The 21,606-nt window shown below is 39.1% G+C and overlaps 1 protein-coding gene across 1 annotated transcript in view; it reads right to left on the reverse strand.

Moving 5' to 3' along the window:
* Positions 1-21,606, reverse strand: part of FAM171A1 (family with sequence similarity 171 member A1) — a 195,726-nt gene that overhangs the window by 87,155 nt on the left and 86,965 nt on the right. The window contains 1 exon segment of the mRNA XM_020987503.2: positions 3,292-3,519. Coding sequence (XP_020843162.1) covers positions 3,292-3,519 — 228 coding nt within the window.

Consider the following 21,606-nt stretch of genomic DNA (forward strand, 5'->3'; position numbering starts at 1 on the left):
AGAGAGAAAGACAGAGTAGTATAAACAAGGGGGAAAATAGGATGGAGGGAATTTTTACAGGAAATTTCTCTGATAAAGGCCTCTTTTCTCAAATATATAGAAAAGTGAGTCAAATTTATAAAAATAAGAGCCATTCCCCAAATGATAACTGGTCACATGACACGAAGAGGTAATTTTTAGAGGAAGTAATCAAAGTTATCCATAGTCATATGAAAAGTGCTCCAAATCTCTATTGATTAGAGAAATGCAAGTTAAAATTACTCTGAGGTACCACCTCACATCTATCAGATTGGCTAATATGACAGAAAAGGAAAATGACAAATGTTGGGGACGTGGGAAAATTGAGACACTGATGCAATGTTGGTGAAGTTGTGAACTGATTCAACCATTCTGGAAAGCAATTTGGAACTATGCCCAAAGAGCTACAAAATCATACATTCCTTTTGATCCAACAATACCACTACTAGATCTGTATCCCAAAAAGATAAAAAACAAAAAAAGAAAAGGACTTATATGGACACAAATACTTATAGCAGTTCTTTTAGTTGTAGCAAAGAATTGGAAATTGAAGAGATGTCCATCAATTAGGGAATGGCTGAACAAACTATAGTATGTGATTGTGATGGAATACTATTCTAGTATAAGAAATGACAAGTAGAATGCTCTCAAAAAACCTAGAAAGACTTACATGAACTGATGCAAAGCGCAATCAGCAGAACCAGGAGAATACTGTACACAGTATTAGCAATATTCAGTGAGGATCAACTCTGAATGACTTAGCTCCTCTCAGCAATACAAAGATACAAGATAATTCCAAAGGACTTATGATGAAAAACGCTATCCAAATTTTGATTATATTATATTAAAAAGTTTTTTTACAAACAAAGCCAGTGCAACCAAGATTAGGAGGGAAGCAGAAAACTGGGAAAGAAATTTTACAACCAGTGCCTCTAATAAGGGCCTCATTTCGAAAATATACAGAGAACTGAGTCAAATTTATGACAATACAAGTCATTCCCCAATTGATAAATGGTCAAAGGATATGAACAAGCAGTTCTCAGGTGACAAAATTAAAGCTATTTATAGTCATATGGAAAAATGCTCTAAATCACTATTGATTAGAGAAATGCAAATCAAAACAACTCTGAGGTACCACATCATACCCGTTTTTGAGGATGGACATTTTTGAGGGTCAAGGGATTATTTTCAACATTTATTTTTATAAAATGTTAAGTTCCAAAATTTTCTCCCAGCCTCCTTCCTCTCCCCCTTTCCCAAGGAAGCAAGCAATCTGATATAAGTTATACTTGTACAATCACCTTAAACATATTTCCATATTAGTCATGTTCTGAAAGAAGAATATGCATAAAAGGGAAAACCATGAGAAGGAAAACAAAAAACAAAAGCAGTGAAAACAGTATGCTTCCATCTGTATTCAGACTTCATCAGTTCTTTCTCTAGATGTGGTTAGCATTTTCCATCCCAAGTCTTTTGGAATTGTCTTGGATCACTGTATTGCTAAGAAGAGCTAAGTCTATCACAGTTAATCATCACACAATGTTGCTGTTGCTGTGTACAATGTTCTGGTTCTGTTCACTCCACTCAGCATCAGTTCATATAAGTCTTTCCAGGTTTTTCTGAAATCCACCTGCTCATCACTTCTTACAGCAAAATAATATTCCATTACATCCATATACCACTATTTGTTCAGCCATTTCCGAATTGATGGGCATCCTCTCAGTTTCCAATTCCTTGCCAAGAGCTGCTATGAATATTTTTCTACATGTGGGTCCTTTTCCCATTTGTATGATCTCTTTGGGATACAGCCCCAGAAGTGGTACTGCTGCGTCAAAGGGCATGCACAGTTTTACAGCCCTTTGGGCATAGGAACTCAAAATTTTTAAAAATGTTAAAAACAGTTTTTACATGTAACTGGGAAAAAATAAATATTTAAAAAGAAAAAAAGAAAATTCATGGAGTTGAGAGATGGATTATTTTGTGCAAATAATAGCAAGGAAGCCAGTGTGACTGTATTGTAGAACATATGGAAGGAATAAGAAGGAAGAAGGGAATAAGAAGATAAGTATGATGCACCCTAAACAAGTCAATGGTAAATAGTGAATGGAAAATAATTTCTATAGTGTCTCAGGAAGAAGAGGGGCCTGGAGAGAATAGGTAAGGAGGTAAAGGAAAGGAAAGAAAGGGGGGAATTCTAGATTCAATGAAGGAAGAAGGTTCTATTGAATAACATTCTGATAGGGAAAGAGAGAGGTTGTGCAGTGGCAGATGGGAGCTTAAAATGAGTATAATCTGCTGGGGTTTGGTCCACTTAGAATGTTATCTCTCCACAAACAGATTCTACCTCAGGAGAAGGAGAATTAGAGCTTTTAGAAACTACTGACTTCTACAACACTGAAAGAGCAAAAACCTCAAATGGAGGAAAAATTATGAGAGGAAGGGCATGGAGTAGTCATTCTAAAGCACTTCACTTCCCAACAAAATGAGAACTTTACTTTATCTCCTTTCTGTATGATGAAATAACAATTAAAATAAAAGTAAACACTTACTGAAAGAAGAAAGTTTTCTAAGTGCAAAAGTTGACACGAATAAGAAGTTAACATTTATACAGTGTGTTAAGCTATGCAAAACACTTTTGACGAAGAAATGTAGCCCAAATGCACAGTCTTGAGTTCAATGATGACTGATACATGGCCAGTTGGGTTATTAGTCTATAATTTTCTCCTTCCAAGGGCACACGATTATCTACAAATATAAAGCAGTGAAGGCAAAGAGCTGTAATTTCATTAGTATTTGTATTTCTCCTCTACCAGTACAGATTGTACCCCCTTCTGCTAATTTAGTAGGAGGTCTTTGAGAATTGCCAAAAAATTAATTAGCCTGTGGTCAAACTGGTGATGAGCCTCTAAACCAGGGGTGGGGAACTTACTGTCTCGAGGCCACCTGTGGCCCTCAAGGCTTCAGGTTCCCCTCCCCTGCCAGGCTGGAAAGGTTCTCAGACAATGGACATAGACTTAGTCACCTCTTCTTGAACCACTTCCAGCTTGTTAGGACCTTCCAAAGCTTGGGATTCTATTGGTGAGACCAACAGAAGCCACTGTCACCTCCACACAATGATGAAACCTAAATTAAAGGATGGCTTTAATGGAGAAGAGAGGACTAAGCTACAGCAAATATAAATTGATAAATATTGGTTAAGCAGAGGTCAATTTCTCTTTGGATTCAAATGCAATACATCAGAAATCAGATAGAACAAAGTAAAACCTAACTTACCAGGTAACCGTAGGGGTTTCCATGGTGCAGAATTTGGTACGTACGCAGACTTGCTGGCTGTGACGATCAGCTGACTGCCCAACTGATACTGAAACTTGATGAAAGCTGTGCCATCTGCCCCTGATGTTCCAGAAGCAATAGAGACCTGGTTGGTAAATATCTCAATGAAGGCTTCGTTGACCGGCTGATGGGTGCTGGCGTCACTGATGTGGACCTTCAACGTCACTTCTGGAAGAGAAAACATATGTGTTACTCTTGAGGAAACCTCTATGGTGATAATGACTTAATACACGATGTTGAAAACAACATCAGGAAGAAGCTTTTGCAACCAGTCTAGGAAATGTAAGCTAGCAAATCTTTTCCTTCTGCAGCTTCCCCTTCCTCTGCCAATTTCTCCTCTCTGCCAATTTTCTTCCCACAAAGTCAACATGGCCTTCCCAAGGTCTCTATTATTGTCAGAAGTCATCTTCTTTACTAATATCACCCTTTCCACTCCCACCAAAAGCCAGAGGGGAAAAAGTGATCACTTTAAGAGTCTGTATACCACACACCATCTGGTGTACTTCCCAGCTGATACTTCAGGGCCTCCAATATATTGCCAACAGGGAAAACCTGGCCAGGAGCATTAGCCAAAACACATTCTGCTACAGAAGGGTCCAGAGTAGGTTATTAAGATTCTAAGCTACTTTCTTTGATAGCCTTGCTAAAGTGGGATGTCAGGTGGCCAGGATTCTTGTTTTAATAACCTCCAAGACAATAGTGAAAAACAGTTAAAACATGTTTTCAAGGGCAGAGATTCCTCAAAGAAATAAAGGACTTATGGGGAATATTCTGTGTTCATGACTGGGACCTTCAAATAAAATAAGTATGCCATTATTACCTAAATAAATTTATAAACAGTGCAACCCCAAATTATCAAGGTCTGGCTTTATAAAGCTATACAAAATGAAAACAAAACTCATTTGGAGGAATAAAGGGTCTAAAATCTCAAGAGGAAAGAATGAAAAAGTATAGAAATGAAGGGGAAATATCACTTTTAGACTTCAGATTATACCGTAAAGTAAAACTACTTGGCGCTGGCTAAAAAACAGAAAAGCAGTTCAATGGAATAGACTAGGTAAAAAAAAAAAAGAATCAGAAACATTTGAGCTCAATTACTCAGTGTTCAATAAACAGGAAAACATAAATTACTTGGAGATGAATTCTTTATTTGAAAAGGACAACTTAGACAACAAGAATAGATTTTTGCCATATACCGCAATAATTTCAAAATGGATGTATAGCCTGAATATTAAAAGTTGGGCAAGAGAAAATTACAAGAGAACCATATCAGTTACTAATGGGGGAAAACAATATCGGGAAGTCACATAAACAAGAGAAAGGGTTGATCACAAAAGATAAAATAAGTAGCTCAGATTACATGAAATTAAAAATCTTTTACATGAACAAAAATCAGTGCACTAGGATAAGAAGAGAAGATGTCAATTAGGGGAAAAAATCTTAGCACCAAACATAAGAGTCTGGTATTCAAGATATGACCAAGAACCTTTTTCCAATGGATAACTGGTCAAAAGATATGAAAAAAGAAAAGGAAGAAACAAGCATTTATTAAGTGCCTCCTATGTCCCAGATACCATGCTAAGTGCTTTAAAAATATTATCTCATTTGATCCTCACAATAACCGTGGGAGACAAGTGGCATTATTATCCCATTTTATGCTTCAGGAAACTGAGGCAGCCAGAGGTTAAGTAAACCCAGGGTCACCAAGCTAGGAAGTCTCTGAGGCAGAATTTGAACTCAGGTCTTCCTGACTCTGGGCCCAGCACTTTATTCACTATGCCAACTAGCTGCCTCTAATGAATAAAGGGTTCTCAGTATAAGAGCTGAAAATCACTCACAACCATATGGCAGCCAGGTGGCGCAGTGGATAGAGCACTAGGCTTGGAATAAGGAAAATTCATTTTCCTGAGTTCAAATCTGGTCTCAGACACTTAGCAGCTGTGTGATCCTGGGTAAGTCACTTCATCCTGTGTGTCTCAGTTTCCTCATCTGTAAAATGAGTTGGAGAAGTAGCAAACCACTAGTCAGACGATACAGCAATAACATCCATATGAAAGATTGCTCCAAATCACTAAGAGAAATACAAATTAAAAAAAAAGAGTAGGGACTTGAGTATCCAAGTACTAGACACCTTCTTCACTATCTCCAGACATCTCAAGGATACCAAAGGAAGACTCCAGTTGTCCATTTCTTCATCCCTTACCCTCATCACACGACCAACCCATGCTAGTTCTCTTCCAATCATATATTTCCTTAACAAGAGCTTTTACTCCCATTCTTTGAAATTCCTCACAGGCTGTATGCTGTACCAAACACCTTGAGACATGAAACCCAACAGTCTCCCAAAAACTAAAAATGGGCTCACATTTATATAACACTTTAAAGTTACTAAAGTGTTTTTCTTACCTCATAGCAACCCTGAATTAAGGCAAGAAACAAAAGCATTTCTTAAGTGATTATTTTTATTTTGCAGATGAGGAAATTATGTCTCAGAGACTTTAAGTAATTTGCCCACTATCGCAGAGCAAATAAATATAAGTACTGAGACTCTAGCCCTGGTTCTGACTCTAAGAACTATTCTTTTTCCACTTACAGTACACTGCTAGTGGTAGATGATGTTCAAATACCTATAAAGAAAATTATTATACCTAGGTGCATGGCACAGCAGATTAAATTTGGAGTCAGGAAGACACGTCTTCAAATCTTGCCTCAGGACACTACCTATGTGATTCTGGGCGTCACTTAACCTCTTTCAGCTTACTCAGTTTACTCATTTGTAAAACAAGAAGCTGGATGTGATGACCTCTAGCTCTAAATATAGAACCTATGATAAGTTAGACAATGAATGAGTACGAAGAACAGGTCAAACAGAATAGCCTAAGAAGTTCAAGGAATGTGGAAGTACAAAATTGTAATGAAGCAACAACCCCCCCAGCAGGTGTAACTTTACAGGGGCCTAAAATCACCTCTTTTTTGTTTCCTTTACATCAGTACCCCTTGATGGCCGAGCCGCCATCAGCCCTTATAGGGTCCACCTGATGCCATTCACTCCCTTCCGCCCCTTACAGGCAGCACGTGGTTCCAATCTCCAGTTTCCCTAAGCTAAAAGCCTATTTGATGTCTTCGAGACGTAGAGGTCGAGCTCCAGGGGACTTCTGAGTAGGTCCAGGTTTAAAAGGGGGTAGAGTAGGGCCATTTCTCTTGAGTCCATGACTCATTTACAAAACACCATGGACAAGCAAATATGGCAGAGGACGAGTAGTTCTGCCTCTCAAAATAGCTCAAAGCACTGGAGGGCTTTTACAAACCAAGTCAATCAAAAGCTTGGCTTGAGCACAAGCTAGGTCACATCTCAAGGACATTCCCAGATGAAACAGATTTGAGGGCAAAAAACAGGAGTATAATAGAAGAGATTTGTCACTGCTTCCACCATAATCTCCTTCCATCATCAGTGACGATGAGAACACCTCATTTGGTTACTCCAACTCTGCTCTCACTGAGTCAAATGAGGAAGCACAAATGACATTTAAGAAAATGAAGTTGGGAAGGACAACTAGAGCAGACCAACCATACAGGGGGACCATCTGTGCTGATAGTGAAACAATCCTGAGAGCACAGAGGCTTCTGGTTACATGAAGTACTTCAGAAAAGGGAAGATACTAAAGGAATGGAATGGGAGAACCAAAGACTTTAGGGGTACACAAAAGCAAAGATCAACAGGATAGCAACCATTAATTGACTCATATGCTTACTTTCTCATTTTTCTGAAATCTTATGAAATGATCTACACATAATAATGAATCTTTATATAGTGCTGTAATGTTATAACACAATTTACATATATAATTTCATCTGACTGGCTCCTCTTAGCAACCTTGTAAGGTAGGTGGAATTATTATTATGCTCATTTTACAGATGAGGTAAACTGAGGCTGAAAGACATTAAAGATCTTGCCCAGAGTCACATTTAGTAAATGTCTGAGGCAGGATTAGATAGAATTCATCTTCCTGACTCCAAGGCTAGTACTCTATTGAAGGCACTCTTGAAAATATGAGGCAGAACAACAGTAAGAGGCAGAAGTAGAGTAGGAAATCATGAGATTTAGAGTCCTAAGACTGGAGACAGAGCAATAATGTTAAGAAAAGCACAGGACGTAGAGTCATAGGACTACAGACTGAGAGCCAGAATGAACCTTGGAGATCACTTAATCTTTTTGTTGTTTACCCATTTTTCAGTCGTGTCTAACTCTTCATGATCCCATTTAGGGTTTTCTTGGCAAAGACATCAGAGTAGCTTGCCATTTCCTTCTCCAGCTCATTTTAAAGATGAAGAAACTGAGGCCAACAGGGTTAAGTAACTTGCCCAGGTAAGTGTCTGAGGCCAAATTTGAACTCAGGAAGATGTCTTCCTGACTCCAGGTCCAGGGCTCTATCCACTATACCACCTACCTGCCTCTTCTTTTAGTCTAACCTCATTTTATAGATAAAGAAGTTGAGACTGAAAGATTGTCAGTGAATTACCCAAGGTCACACAGGAATTAAGTGACAGAACTGGGATCTGAACTGTGGTTGTGTGACTCCAAGTTCAGGACTCTCGAACCATGTGGTCTCCCACAGAGGCCCTAGGTCTGAATCCTGGCACTGCCATGTTACCGTCTGTGGCCTTAATTAGGCAAGTCATACTTTACTTTCACACCTAGAAGCAGTTAGGTAGAGCAGTAGATAGATCGCTGACCCTGGAGTCAGGAAGACCTGAATTCAAATCTCATCTCAAGACTCTTACCAGCTGTGTGACTACTGAAATCACTTGTCTGTCTCTTTCCTCAACCATAATATGAGGATGACAACAGCACCCACCTCCCAGGTTCAACATAAGATAATATTTGCAAAGGGCTGAGCACAGTGGCTGGCACATATTAGGTGCTTAATAAATGCTTATTTAATTTTCCCTTCCCCTTCCTTTCATCTCTCGGACCTCAGTTTTCTCATCTGGACCAGGTTGGACTAGATAACCTCTAAATTCTGCCTTCCTGTTCTAAATATCACATCTTAGAAGACTGTTGTAAATGAATTTTTATAGCAAATCACATCTTTAGAGTCAAAAAATGAACTAAAAAGTACAGTGAATACTGTACAGCACCATTTACCAGATACTGGTTACAAGAAAACATTTGATTGAGTAGAGCAAAATGTAGTTTTAAAGGTTCTCCTCTAATAAGGAGTCTTTCATGCCTAAGTTAAACTCATATCTGATTTCCTGATAAACATAACCACAGAGAAACCTCTTCAATGACAATCTGAATACTTTATGCCTCAAGGAAGCATAAAACAGAAAATGTATGCTCACCCAAGGTACTAACCACTCTCATCTAGAATGCCCAGTGCAGGGTCAAAATGGAAGAGGGATTTCCTATAAATAGTAAGATTATTTGGTCATTCTTCTTTGTAGAATATATTATGTTGATAACTAAGCCTCAGAATATCAAAGGGCCTCATTAATGAGATCCATGATTACTCAAAAGAGAGCAGCTTAACACTCCATACTGGAAAAATGAAACGTATGAAAAATGCTTATTATGTAGGCTATAACAGGCAGCTAGAAGCTCAGCCCATCAAATAAGTACATTCATTCATAAATCATGAACCGACTCTCAAGTTGGACGACGACCTGGGCCGAAAATTGAAGAAGGGGAAGAAAGCAGGTTGGATTACACGTTAAAAAAAAAATAGCATCATACTTTGAATGATTCCAAACCGGTACACAACACAAACCCATCTCTTTAACTCAACTGTTTTCTTGGAGATGGTATATGGTTAGAAATCCTGATCTATGGGAAGTCACAGTTATAGGCAACCTAGAGGAAACAAGAAGCATGGTGGGTGAAAAGACACTGCAACCTATTCTCAAGGATGGCTTCTGTGGAAGTGGAATAAGAGATCTATCACACCTAGAAAATGTATGATTAGAAATGGAAGTGCGTCAATCCAGCAGGGAAATAGGGGAGAATGAGAGATGACAAATAGCTTGAAGCCTATACTGGCAGCCACAAGTATATAAAACCTAAAGAAAGGCCCCTACCATGTTCAATATGGTGGGTTGGTGGGAAAAGCTTGGTGGAATTGCCATCCATAACAATTAAGGGACTAAAGAAAGGGTCGTAAACTTTAGAAAGGAATTTATACATCATCTAATCCAGCCCTGTCTTTTTGCAGGTGAGGAAACTGAGGAAGGGAAAAATCAAGTAACTTGCCCAAGGTCACTCAGAAAGTAGACAGTGGAGGTGGGATTAAAACCCATGTATTCTGGCACCAAATCGAGTATTTTTTCCACTGTACTGCATTGTCTCAACATAGAAATACCCACCTCAAAAGGACTATGGATCCACTGGAAATAAAATGATGAATCTCAATGAATATCTGACACCTTTAATTTGATTATGTCGTGTCTTATAATATCCATCCCTTTCTAATAAGAGAACCACAATGAAGGCCTAGAGAGATTCTTCACCCTTCTTTTCCTGATCTTAGTTAGTCATATATATATATATATATCAAAACATGGTAATTTAAAACAGAAAACAAAACAATGCTGAAAATTAGAACTCCGTGACAACTAGAAAAACAAATGATGAAGGAAATAAAGTGCAACAAAAACCAGGATCTGACATTAACAAAATAAGCTCTGTTAATTTATTCCAACAGTGTCAATGCCACCGTATTACAGACTTGAAGATACATTACATGGACATCTATATATTTTAAGGCAATCACCCCTTCTCCTGGAAGATATGTAAATTAACTCAGCTTTTATAACTATAGACACAGCAGAGATTGTGACTTTTATGGGGCAAGTGGGTGGGTGGCTTTTTACAAGGGTTCCCTGGTGATTTATGAAGGTTTATGGTAATGTAACATTTACTAATACTTACTATTACAAGCTTTCTGCTATCACATCACTTGCTGAGGAACAAGCTAAAAAGGCTGGGATTAGGAAAGAGCTACAGGGTTCATGAATTAGCAATGGAAAGAATGAGTTCTATTGTGTTCAATGTTCTAGACTTAGTACTTGAATGTCTTCTCAGATATTAAGTGAATCCTAAGAAGTGGACCTTTAAAAGTTGTTAGTAGAGCTCTAGGAGAAAAATCCTATTCTTACCCACGTAAGCAAATCTATATTCAAAAGAAATCTGCCCAAGTCCTAAACATATCAAGATATCCTTATTTACAGGCACCAAGGCAAATTTCTGGTTTGCAATTTGTGTATTCTTGACCTCTCTGAGGCTCTGTAGATCTACAGTCGTATAGCCTGAAAAGACAATCTCATGTTTCATAGAATCACAGAATATTAAGTTAGAAAAAGATCATTTTACATAAGAAGAAACTGAGGCGCACGAAGACAAAGTAACTTATCCAAGGTCACAGAATCATAGAATCACTTACAAAGGCTGTCGGGGATGTCCAGTCCAACCCACACTTCAACAACGACCACAAAACAACTCCTTATAACACACTATACAAATAAGCATCCAGACTTTGCTTTAAAATTTCTAGTGCTAGGGGCAGCTGGGTGGCACGGTGGTTAGAGCACCAGTCCTGAAGTCAGAGGGAGCTGAGTTCAAATCCAGCCTCAGACATATGAGCTGTGTGACCTTGGCCAAGTCACTTAACCCTGATTGCCTCCAAAAAAAGAAAAGAAGAAAGACTTCTAGCACTGGGAAATCCCATACCTTCAGAGGCCCAGGACCTCACTTTGGGATAGTGCTAACTGTTAGGAAGTTTTAAACTTATATTAAGCCTACATTTGCCTCTCTGTAGCACCTAAACATAGTGACTAGTTTTTGCCTCAGAGGTCAGGTTAAAAAAAAAAAAGGTCTCATTTTCCCTCCCTCCTCTTTTAGCTTCCTTTTGTGTATGGTCCTCCTTTAGATTGTAAGCTCCTCGAGGGCAGTGATCGTCTCTCTTTTTTCCTATCTGTATCCTGATGTTTACTGATTATCCTTCTTACATAAGACACAGATGCTTTTTAATATTTGAAAAAAAGAGTCCCATCTCTCCTCAGATTTTTCTTCCTCAGTTTTGTCAAAGAACTCTCTGCTATATTTCCAGGACCTTCAAAATCCTGGCTACCTTCTTCTGGATGTTCTTTTTAAGCTTATCAATGCTCTTAAAATGTGGTCCCCAAGCTGAAACAAATAAAAAACAAGGAGATCAATGTCACTGGATTGCAGTACATGGAGGTAAGGTGTAAAAAGATTGGAAAGGCTAGAAGGGGCCAGGTTATGAATGGCTTTGAAAGCCAAACAAAGGATTTCATATTTGATCTTGGAAATGATAAAGAGTCAGAGTTTACTGAAGGCAGAGGATGGGGGTAGAGAGGCTGACATGGTCAGACCTATACTTTAGGAAGATTAATTTGACAGATGAATAGAGGATGTATTGTAGTGGGGAAAAACTTAAGGCAGGGAAAGTAGACAACTAGGTGTCCAAGTGTGAGGATAAGGACCTGCATCAGCCTGGGGGCAAGTCACAGGGGAGAACGGAGAGTAGAGGAGAAGTTTTTCAAAGGTAGAATCAATAGGAGATTAGAGATTAGATTAGACATTAGATCTAGGAGAGAGAGAGTGAGGAACAGGGCTCAAGACTGGATTATTAGGAGGTCAGAGGTATCCTTGACAGTAACAGCAAAGTTTGGAAGAGGGGTAAAAAAAAAAAAGAGAAGAGATAATGAGTTCAGTTTTGGAAATGTTGAGTTCAAGATGTCTATGGGACATCCACTGTGAAATATCCAACAGGCAGTTGGAGATGTGAGGCTGGAGGTCAAGAGACCGGCTGGGGGTAGATAAATAAATGAGAATCGTTAGCATAGACAGTATAAGTGAATCAATAGGAGCTGATGAGATTATCAAATAAAATAATATAGAGGGAAAAGAAGAGGACCCAGGACAGAGCCTGAGGAATCCCTATTGTTAGCTGGCCATTTGGATGAGACACTAGATGGCTCAGTGGATAGGACACTGGGCCTGGAATCAGGAAGACATGAATTCAAAACCAGCCTGAGTCACTTACTAGCTATGTGACCCTGGGCAAGCCATTTAACCTCTGTTTGCCCTAATCCACTGGAAAAGGAAATGGCAAACCACTCCAGCATCTTTCCCAAGAAAACCCCATGGACAGTACTGGTGTGCCATGATTCACAGGGTCACAAAGAGTCAGACATGACTGAACAAAAACAACCATATGGATGAAAACCTAACAAAAGAAAATGAGAGAAGACATTCTAGAAAAATAAAACTATTAACAAAGGCAAAAGAGTGGGAGGGAAAAATGATATCTGTAAGAGACAGTAAAAGAGAACAAACTACGAGAGCAGAGGATGTATGCAGTGCAGTTACAGAAAGCAAGTTTGTTTGTTTTTACTTTTTTGCTGAGGCCATCGGATTAAGTGACTTGCCCAGGGTCACACTGCTAGTAAGTGAACTCAGGTCCTTCTGACTCCAAGGCCAGAGCTCTATTCACTGTGCCACCTAGCTGCCCCAGAAAACAAGCTCTGATAGGCAGAATAGGACCAGTCAAGGAAGATGCTGCTAAAAAAATAAGATTTGACATGATAGTAAATAATGAATAAATAAAGGTTTGAGTGCAAAAGAATGTCATAAAGGATAGCAATAAAGATATCCAATAATTCATAGGAGAAGGTAACCAGGAAAGAATGTCTTCAGGCCATTAGAACGTAATACCATCTAGTTGCAGCTGCTTTAGGAGAGACTGGAAGTTATGATCAGCCTGCAGGAAACAGATAATGGCAAACTATAAAAAATCCTCATAAAACTCAGCCTCTGGTCTGTTGTTCTGACCATATCTTTTTACTTTGCTTCTTGAGAAATGATTTGATGCTGGTACTGACTCTAGCTTTGATCTGGATACTGCTTCGTGCTGCTAATTTCTCAGTTTATCACACCCATTTCCCAAGCAACTGAATTCAGCTTTAAGCACCCACTCCAACGCTTCTAGTCTTTCCCTGAGCAGCTGTTCCTTTTTGAATATTGATTCTTGACTGCTCTGCCTGAGGAATTTTTCAACGAACCCCTTAATATCCATGAACGACTTTGGAAGGAACAGTACAAAGAGGTGCATGTACACATGTGGCCTCAAAGTTTATACCAATGCATGGCTTACGAATAGCAGAGTGAACCTGAGATCTCTACATAAGGAGGCAGACAGAACCTCATGGGCATCGTTGATACTTTGTGGGACCAGACTCATGCTTGAAACATGATAGCCTTGTTCAAAAGAAACAGAGTAACTAGAAGATACTGAGTAACAGCACCATCTACTAAAAAGAGACAGATTTGTGAAAATCCACAAATCTGAGAGGGGAAGAAGGAAGGAAACCATTTGAGTATAAAAGGAGGGATATCTTTGTAGAAGCATATTATAGTTGTTGTTCTGCCACTTTTCAGTCATTTCTGACTCTTCGTGACCCCATCTGAAGTTTTCTTGGTAAAGACACTGGAGTGGTCTGTCATTTTCTTCTCCAGTTCATTTTACGGGTGAAGAAATAGAGCAGAATGGAGTTAAGTGACTTGCCCAAGGTCACACAGCTAGTAAGTATCTCAGGCCATATTTGATCTCAGGAACATGAGTGTTACTGACTCTTCCAGGCCTAGCACTCTATCCGCTGCACCATATATTATAGTACACCTGGTCAAATGGAGAAAAGAAATGATTAGTTTCGGGCATATATCACAAAAATGGCACAAAAAGTAAGATATAATATTGTGGTTAGATGTGAACTTTTCTAAGCAAACATTTGCTGGAGGCAGACTTTTCCTAAAAACTGAATATCCAACACTTTCTAACTTTGCTTTGCTAACCAATGTGATCTTTCAGTACGTAAAAAGGTAATGACAAGGGCAGATGCTTTCTTAGACATGATTCTGACCAAAAATGACAAAATGCCATGAACCTTGGAAGAAAGGTGCTATATTATTAGCGAGTTCATGACAGCAAAGGAAGGAACTCTGGGGATAGTCTGATATTCTCCCTCAGACTTCAAGAAAACAGATTTCCAGAAGCTCTGGGGAAATAAAACTATGATTCTGTAGCCTAAGAATCTAAAAAGAAGTCCACTTAAGAAGCCCTTGGGAATGAAATTTTGATCATGTAATTGCAAATGATAGTAAAGAGGGGGGAAATAGCAGATAATTTAGAAAGTGGCCACAAAAGGAGCTCTATGGTGAGCTCAGGTTTTTTAAAAGACATGTAGAAATGATGGAAGCAAAGGCTTATAAGTGAGTAAAATATCAAAACAAAACCAGAATTCTCTAAGGTACTGTCAGGAAGGCTAAGTTTAAGAAGGATGGGACAGTTAACCTACTGTTTGGAGAGGATGGAGAGCTGCTAATGCTAGGGTGAAATTACTCAACTCTTGCTTTCTGTCCTTTTTCTCTATCAAAGGACAATGATTTTCCTACTGAGGATGCTACGAAAAAGGGTTAAGAAGAAAAACAAGAAATTATCCTAAGGAAGTTCAAGTCACTCAGCCTTGTAAATTCTATTTCAGGGGGCTGAAAGCACAAATAAATACAACTGCTGAGTTGTTCTTAAGGATCTCTGCAGAATCTCAGAGAAGATAGAATGAACAACATCCTCTTTGTACTATCTGAAGGGTAGAAATAATTGGGAGACAGATGTGAGGGAGTTCAATATTGGGAGAGACTTTCTAACAATGACAACTCCCACCCTGCGGTCCCACTGTCTTGACTGGGGGCTTCCTCAGTATCTCATTACACCTAGACCCTGGCTCTAGCCAGGATTCACTTCACTTCTACTAGCTGCCAAGCCACAAAGCCCAGAAACTAAGTCCTAGAGACCTTACCCCTTTCATGCCCAGAACTTCCCACCTGGTGACACCTACCACATCTTGGCCTGGGCTCACTTCACTTCTCAGACATCTCTCCAGCTGCCATGTCACAACCTATCCTCTGTCATATCCTCATCCTCCTCTTCCCTCTCTACTTCTGGAACCAAAATAAAATCAACTCTGTCATTGTTCCTGGGAAGTGTGTTGATTTACTCCTTTATGGCTTCACTTGCCACCCCTGTAATTTCCAAACCAAAACATTCCTCCCTGATCACTGAACCCCCCTTTTGTCTCTGTCTATGAGAATTAGAAGCTCCTTGAGGTCATGGACTTTTTACTTTTGTATTTGTATTCCTGGCACTTGGCACATAGGAAGCACTTAATGAATGCTTTTTTATTCATTATTTTTTTCAACTGTCCAAAAATAGAATGGGATGCTTCATGAGGCAGTGAATTCCTTGTCACTGAAAGTATTTAAGCTGGACAACTCCTTGTGGATATGCATATCAGGTAGGCATTAGATGAATGACCTCTGAGGTCATTCTTCAAAACCCTCACTTTATAGATAATGAAGTTGAGGGGTAGAAAGGTTAAGTGACTTACTAAATCTCACACTACTACCTGGAAGCAAAGCTAGAACTGAAAAAGACACAGTACTTAACACACAATCAATACTTGGTAGCTTCTTATGACTCAGGCAAGGATGTGCAAAGAAGCCTGAATATTCACATAAAAGACCTCTGAATGTCAGCATCTGGCTATGAACTCACAAAATGATGTTCAGTAAGGAGAGGGGTCATTAGCAGCAGCATTACAATTTTAGGAAGGGAGGGATGAAGGCAGATAGAAAGGAAAGAAGGAAGGAAGGAAGGAAGGGGGGAGGGAAGGAAAGAAGAGAGAGAAAAGAGAGAGAAAGAGATGAGTAGAGGAAGATCATATTTTCTCTCCTAGAATCAGGAACTTCTCTGGAAAAATGGAGATCTCTCATTCTCCCCAGTTCCATAACTGATGGAGATCATCATCTTTGTCATTTGTGTATTTGGGCAAAACCACATAATCCCTTGATAGACTAGATGGTTTCTTGAGGTCCTTTCCAGTTGTAGATTTATGATCCAATAACTTTAATATGGATAAGTCTAAGAACTGGGGACATAAACCCTTCCCAAAGGCACATTAAACCAATCATGCAGCCATGGAGACATGAAAAGGACACAGGAATTCTTAACCCATGGCCCTTTTCTCTTGTGCAAACTTGGACAGGCTTGGCTATGCTACTACTTTCAGTAGTGCAGGGAGCATCTGTTTTGTGGGCAGAAAGCTAGACATTATCTTTTAGTCATTTCCTTTCCATCTCCCACAAATTCAGATTTAAAATGGAACAAGGTTGTTTCAAATTGCTAGCTTGGGTGGATGCAGCACTGCCAAGCAGTAATGGGTATACAAGATAGCGACAAGGAGAAATGAAACTGGCATGCAGGTTACATATTAGATCAAAAATGTCCTCCCTATCACGCAGTATTTGGCAAAATTTATTTAAATGGCAGAAAGATAACATCAGGTCTACTTTATTTTTTATTTTCTGTTTCTCATTCTCAAACAATATCTCAAATCGTTCTTTCTGTTGGTGTCCTGCAGTGAACAAAATGCATTTCATAGTAACTGAATGTTCGCTTAATTTATATTCTATATCCAAATTTCCAAAGCAGCCCCTCTTTCCCTTTAGCAGAGAGCATTTGTACGAAGTCCATCTCTTGTTTTGTGTTTCTCTTCTAGAGGGATCTGGAGCCATTTCTAGCATCAGACTTCTACAACAGCAACTTTCACCTGCCCCTCGAGCACACCATTTTCATTTGCTGTCAAATCCACTTCAAAATACCATAACCTCTATCTTAGATGGGGAAAAATTAAGCTAAAAGGCCTGGTATTATTTTCCCCATGAAACTTTTGGTTTACTTTCCCTAATTTTTGTTCCCTTTCTGTTCTCCAAGTTTTCAGATGTTATTGAACTTTGTTCTGGGATTTAAAGAAACTTTTTTTTTTCAAACTTTCAGAGCTGTCAGTTTCCAGAGCAACCCATTGTGCTTGGAAAAAACCTCAACAACAAACAATAACAATAACAACCCAATAATTGCACAGTGGGTAATAAGAGCCACTGTTAGAGTGAGATCATTTTGGCTAAACAGATTAAGGAAAAAAGTTTATTCCAAGCTGCCTGGTACTTCTCTTTAGCATCAGGAAAAGCACTGAAAAGGAAGTCATAATACTTATCACCAAGCACTGTGATTAGCTAAATTTAACCCCAAGAGCACAGAGCTACAAAGGCTCTGTATCCCTTAAACCAGGGTGGAGAACCTGAGGCCTGAAGGCCATATGTGGCCTTCTAAGATGGTCCTTAAGTTCGGCCTTTTGGTTGAACCCAGATTATACAGAGCAAATCAAAGAAGGCCACATATGGCCTTCAGGCCTTAGGTTCCCCACCCCTGCCTTAAACCAAATGGCAAAAATTCCTTGACTTTCCAAAAATATTTATCAAATAAGGGCTTATTTAAACCATTTTACTGACAGAGCAAAGATCCTTGCTATGCAATATTTCATTTCTGTTTTACTGGATGCTAAGATTTCAAATGTCAGAGTATTTGCAAGCATCTTCATACATAGCACCATAAGCAGACATGCATCGATGTCAAGAAACAGCTTCTAATTCCCTCTTTCTTATCTTAACAAAAGACAATGATTTGGTTTTTCCTTGCAATTTGGCATAATTAGGACACATCTTAGGTTACCTGATTTTTTCTTTTTTTTTCCTGCTCCACAACCTCAGACAGCACTTGTAATATCCAATTTTTATGATTTCTGAAAAAAATGGAATGAATATCATGTCCTCACACTCACTATAGATAAATCGCACTTAAAAATAAAACCCAGAAATGAAGAGACAGAGATGTGGTTCAATAACCATCTGCAGCTGACTGCACCTCTTCCAATATTCCATGACTTTTAGCCAATTTCCAGTGGCATTAAATGCTTGGCAATCCTTCCAAGTGCTTAATTTCTCAGTCCTGTTTGGTGGAGTGTTTTTTTTTTCTTCTGCAAAGACCAAGAATACAGTTAGTGTGCTGGAGTGTGCACTGTCCCCTTGATGCTGGCAGCAACAAACATGTCAGATTCTGGCATAATCTTTGTTCCCCACTGAATCCCTGCAGTTTTCCACCACAACACACCTTCCATCTTTAATACCCTTGCAACTGCTATACTCTGATATAGATGCCTCAAGAGTTTTTCTCCCTTGCTTTTAAATATAAAATGTCCCCAAATCCTTAGTATAATTTTAATAGTTTAAAACCAAATTAAATCTTGGGGACAACCTATGTATTCTTCTTGATTTTTTTGCTATAATTTTTGATTGATAGACATCCCTTTAAATCTTTGATATTCTTACTGATTTTTTTTTAAGTGTAAATGATTATGTTGCTGTGGGAGCCCCTGATAAGTGAGAATGTCACTCTGTGCTTTTCTTTCCCAATCTCTGGGAACTGAGTCATAATCTACACTTTGTCATAAGATGTGACAGACTCCTCTCTTAAGGTTTCAGTCTGGAATAAGGAAAATCAATTTGTGAGCATGAAAAATGCCTACTGTTTACAAAATCTTTTGTTTATTAAAGTGATGCTATCAACCCACCATTATTAGGCCATGAGCTGGAATCAGAATCTTACGACTTGGAAGGAACCTCAGAAATCACACAGCTCAGCCTCCTACGTAATATTCCTCTATGACAACCTTGGCAAGTGGCAAGCCTTTGCATGAAAAATGCCTCACAAGACAATCTATTCCCAATTCACACAGCTTTAAATTATTTGCAGATTCTTACAATCTGATAAGCTAGATCTCCCTCTAATTTCTTCATCTCCCACCTCTCTTGTCTTTGAATGGAGCATCCTCCATATCTGGAATCTACTCCCTTCTCACCTCTACCTCAAAGAATCCTTCAAAGAACAATTCAGGCACCTCTTCCTATAGGAAGCTTTTCCTGATACACCTCCCTGTAATTGTGTTAGTGTTTTCTCTCTCTTAAAATTACTCTGTACATATTTTGTATTCTAATCATCTTGGGTAAATACTGTATCCCCCAATAAAATATCGTTTCCTCTAGGGCAAGGGCTATCAGACCATAATGTTTTTCTCTTTATTTCCAGAGCCCAACACACTAGTGCACAGTAGTAGATGTTTAATAAACATCTGCTGAATTTTTAAAATAATCATTTCTTAAGCACCTACTATGTGCGCTAAGCACTATGTGCTTATATGCTAGCTTTATAGCTATCATCTCACTTAATCCTCACAAGAACCCTGAGAGGTGGGTGCTATTTTTATCCCTATTTCATAGCTGAGGAAGCTGAGGCTGACGGAAGTTAAGTGATTTGTCCAGAGTCACACAACTAGTAAGTGTTTGAGGCCACATTTGAACTCAGGTCTTCCTGGCTCCAGGCCCAGCACGTTATCCACTTGTCTGATTTCTGCCTCTGGGATCCATAGAGGATAAACTGAATCTTCTATGACGGCTATTCACCAGTCTGAGAAAAGTATCAGATCTCTCACTATGTTTTCTTTTTATCAGGCTTACCATCCCCCTTTCTTTCAAGCATTCCTTTCCATTGGAAGGGCTCCAGCTTGTCAGCATCCTTAAAATACAGTCCCTGGCACTGAATGTGATCATACTGCTGAGGATAGTAGGACTGTATTGCTTTGTTCTGGACCCTAGAACCTTAGGATCACAGCCTGATATTATTACATTATCTTTTCTGGCAACCATGTCAACCATATAGTTGGCTCATACTGAGCTGACAGTCATCAAAAACTCCCAGGTGTTTTTCATATTATGTATAAGCCATTATTAAAACACACCTTCTCCCTGCTGTGGTATTTGTACAATTGATTTTTTTATAACCTATGTATAAGACTTGAAATTTAATAGAGGCAAAAATAATCTTATTAGATTCAGTCCACTGTTCCTATCTACAGAAACCTTTGTGGATCTGAGCCTTTCACCAAAGGAATTAGTTAAAGAATTAGTCATTCTTCCCAGCTCAATGTTATCTGTAAACATGATAAGCCTATTATCAATGTCTTCATCCAAGTTACTGATAAAACATCTTAAACAGAACAGGACCAAAGACCTGAACCTACAGCCTTCCATCAGGACCTCCCTATAAATTAATCAATTTGGGACCCACTTAACTAAACTCTCAGTCAGCCCACATTTCTCTATCTTATCCTAAAAGCTAAGCTGCAGGCCTTCGTGAAATGCCTTGCTGAAATCCAGATATGCTCTGTCTACAGCATTTCCCTCTTAGGCCTACTGACTGTCGCAAAAGGAAATGAGGTTAGCCTGATATGACTTATTTTTGGTGAACTTGTGATAGCTACCATCAATCATTGCTTCCTTTTCTAAATAGTCACAAACCATCTATTTTATTATTGGGTCTTGGAACTTTGCTGGTGATTTACATCAGGCTGACCAGTTTTGAGAATTCATGTGCTTTCCCACTCTTTAAAAAATCAGGACATTTGTCAATCTCCAACTTTCACCTAGAGTGCCATAATTGCTAGCAAGATTTTAGTAATCTCACTTGAGGTAATAATTTGCAGATGACCCAAAGCTAGGAGGGTTAGCTATCATACTGAATGATAAAGTCAAAATTCAAAAGGATCCTGACAAGCTTGAGCATGGGAATAAATCTAGCAAGATGAAGTCTGATAGGGATAAATGTAAAGTGCTAATTACACCTAGGCCTCCAAGTCAACTTTACAAGTGTGGGATGGGGTAGGCATGGTGAGTCAGCAGATGAAAAGGATCAGAAATGAGTCAGAAGTGAGTAATGGGGCAGCCAAAAAAAAGATGACAGCCTTCTTAGGCTTTATTAGAGGAAGCATAGCTTCTAGGAATGGGGACATTCTAGTCTACTGTTCTCATTGGGCCACATCTGAAGTACTGAGTTCGGTTCTGAGTTCTGTGGATTAGGGAGGAAATTTATCAACAGAGGAGTGACCAGAAGAAGGGAGTGATAACGGTGAAAAGCCTTCAGTCCATATCAGACAACGAATGGTTGGCTGAAGGAAACATACATACATCTTTAGCCTGGAGAAAAGAGGACTCTGGGGGACTTGGTAACTGTGTTCGAGCATCTGAAGGTCTATCAAGTGCAGGAGGCATTAGAGTTGCCCTCTTTGACTCCAGAAGGTAGATACAGGAATACTGAATGAAAGTTGCAAAGGTAAATTTAGTCTTGATGTCAGGAAAAACTTCCTAACAATTAAGAACTGTCAAAAATTGAATGAACTACCTTGGGAGGTGTCAGGTTCCTCTGCCTCAAAGATCTTTAGGCAGAGGCC

Source organism: Phascolarctos cinereus, unplaced genomic scaffold (assembly GCF_003287225.1).
Source record: "Phascolarctos cinereus isolate Bilbo 61053 unplaced genomic scaffold, phaCin_HiC Scaffold_1;HRSCAF=81, whole genome shotgun sequence".
In the NCBI taxonomy this organism is placed as follows: domain Eukaryota; kingdom Metazoa; phylum Chordata; class Mammalia; order Diprotodontia; family Phascolarctidae; genus Phascolarctos; species Phascolarctos cinereus.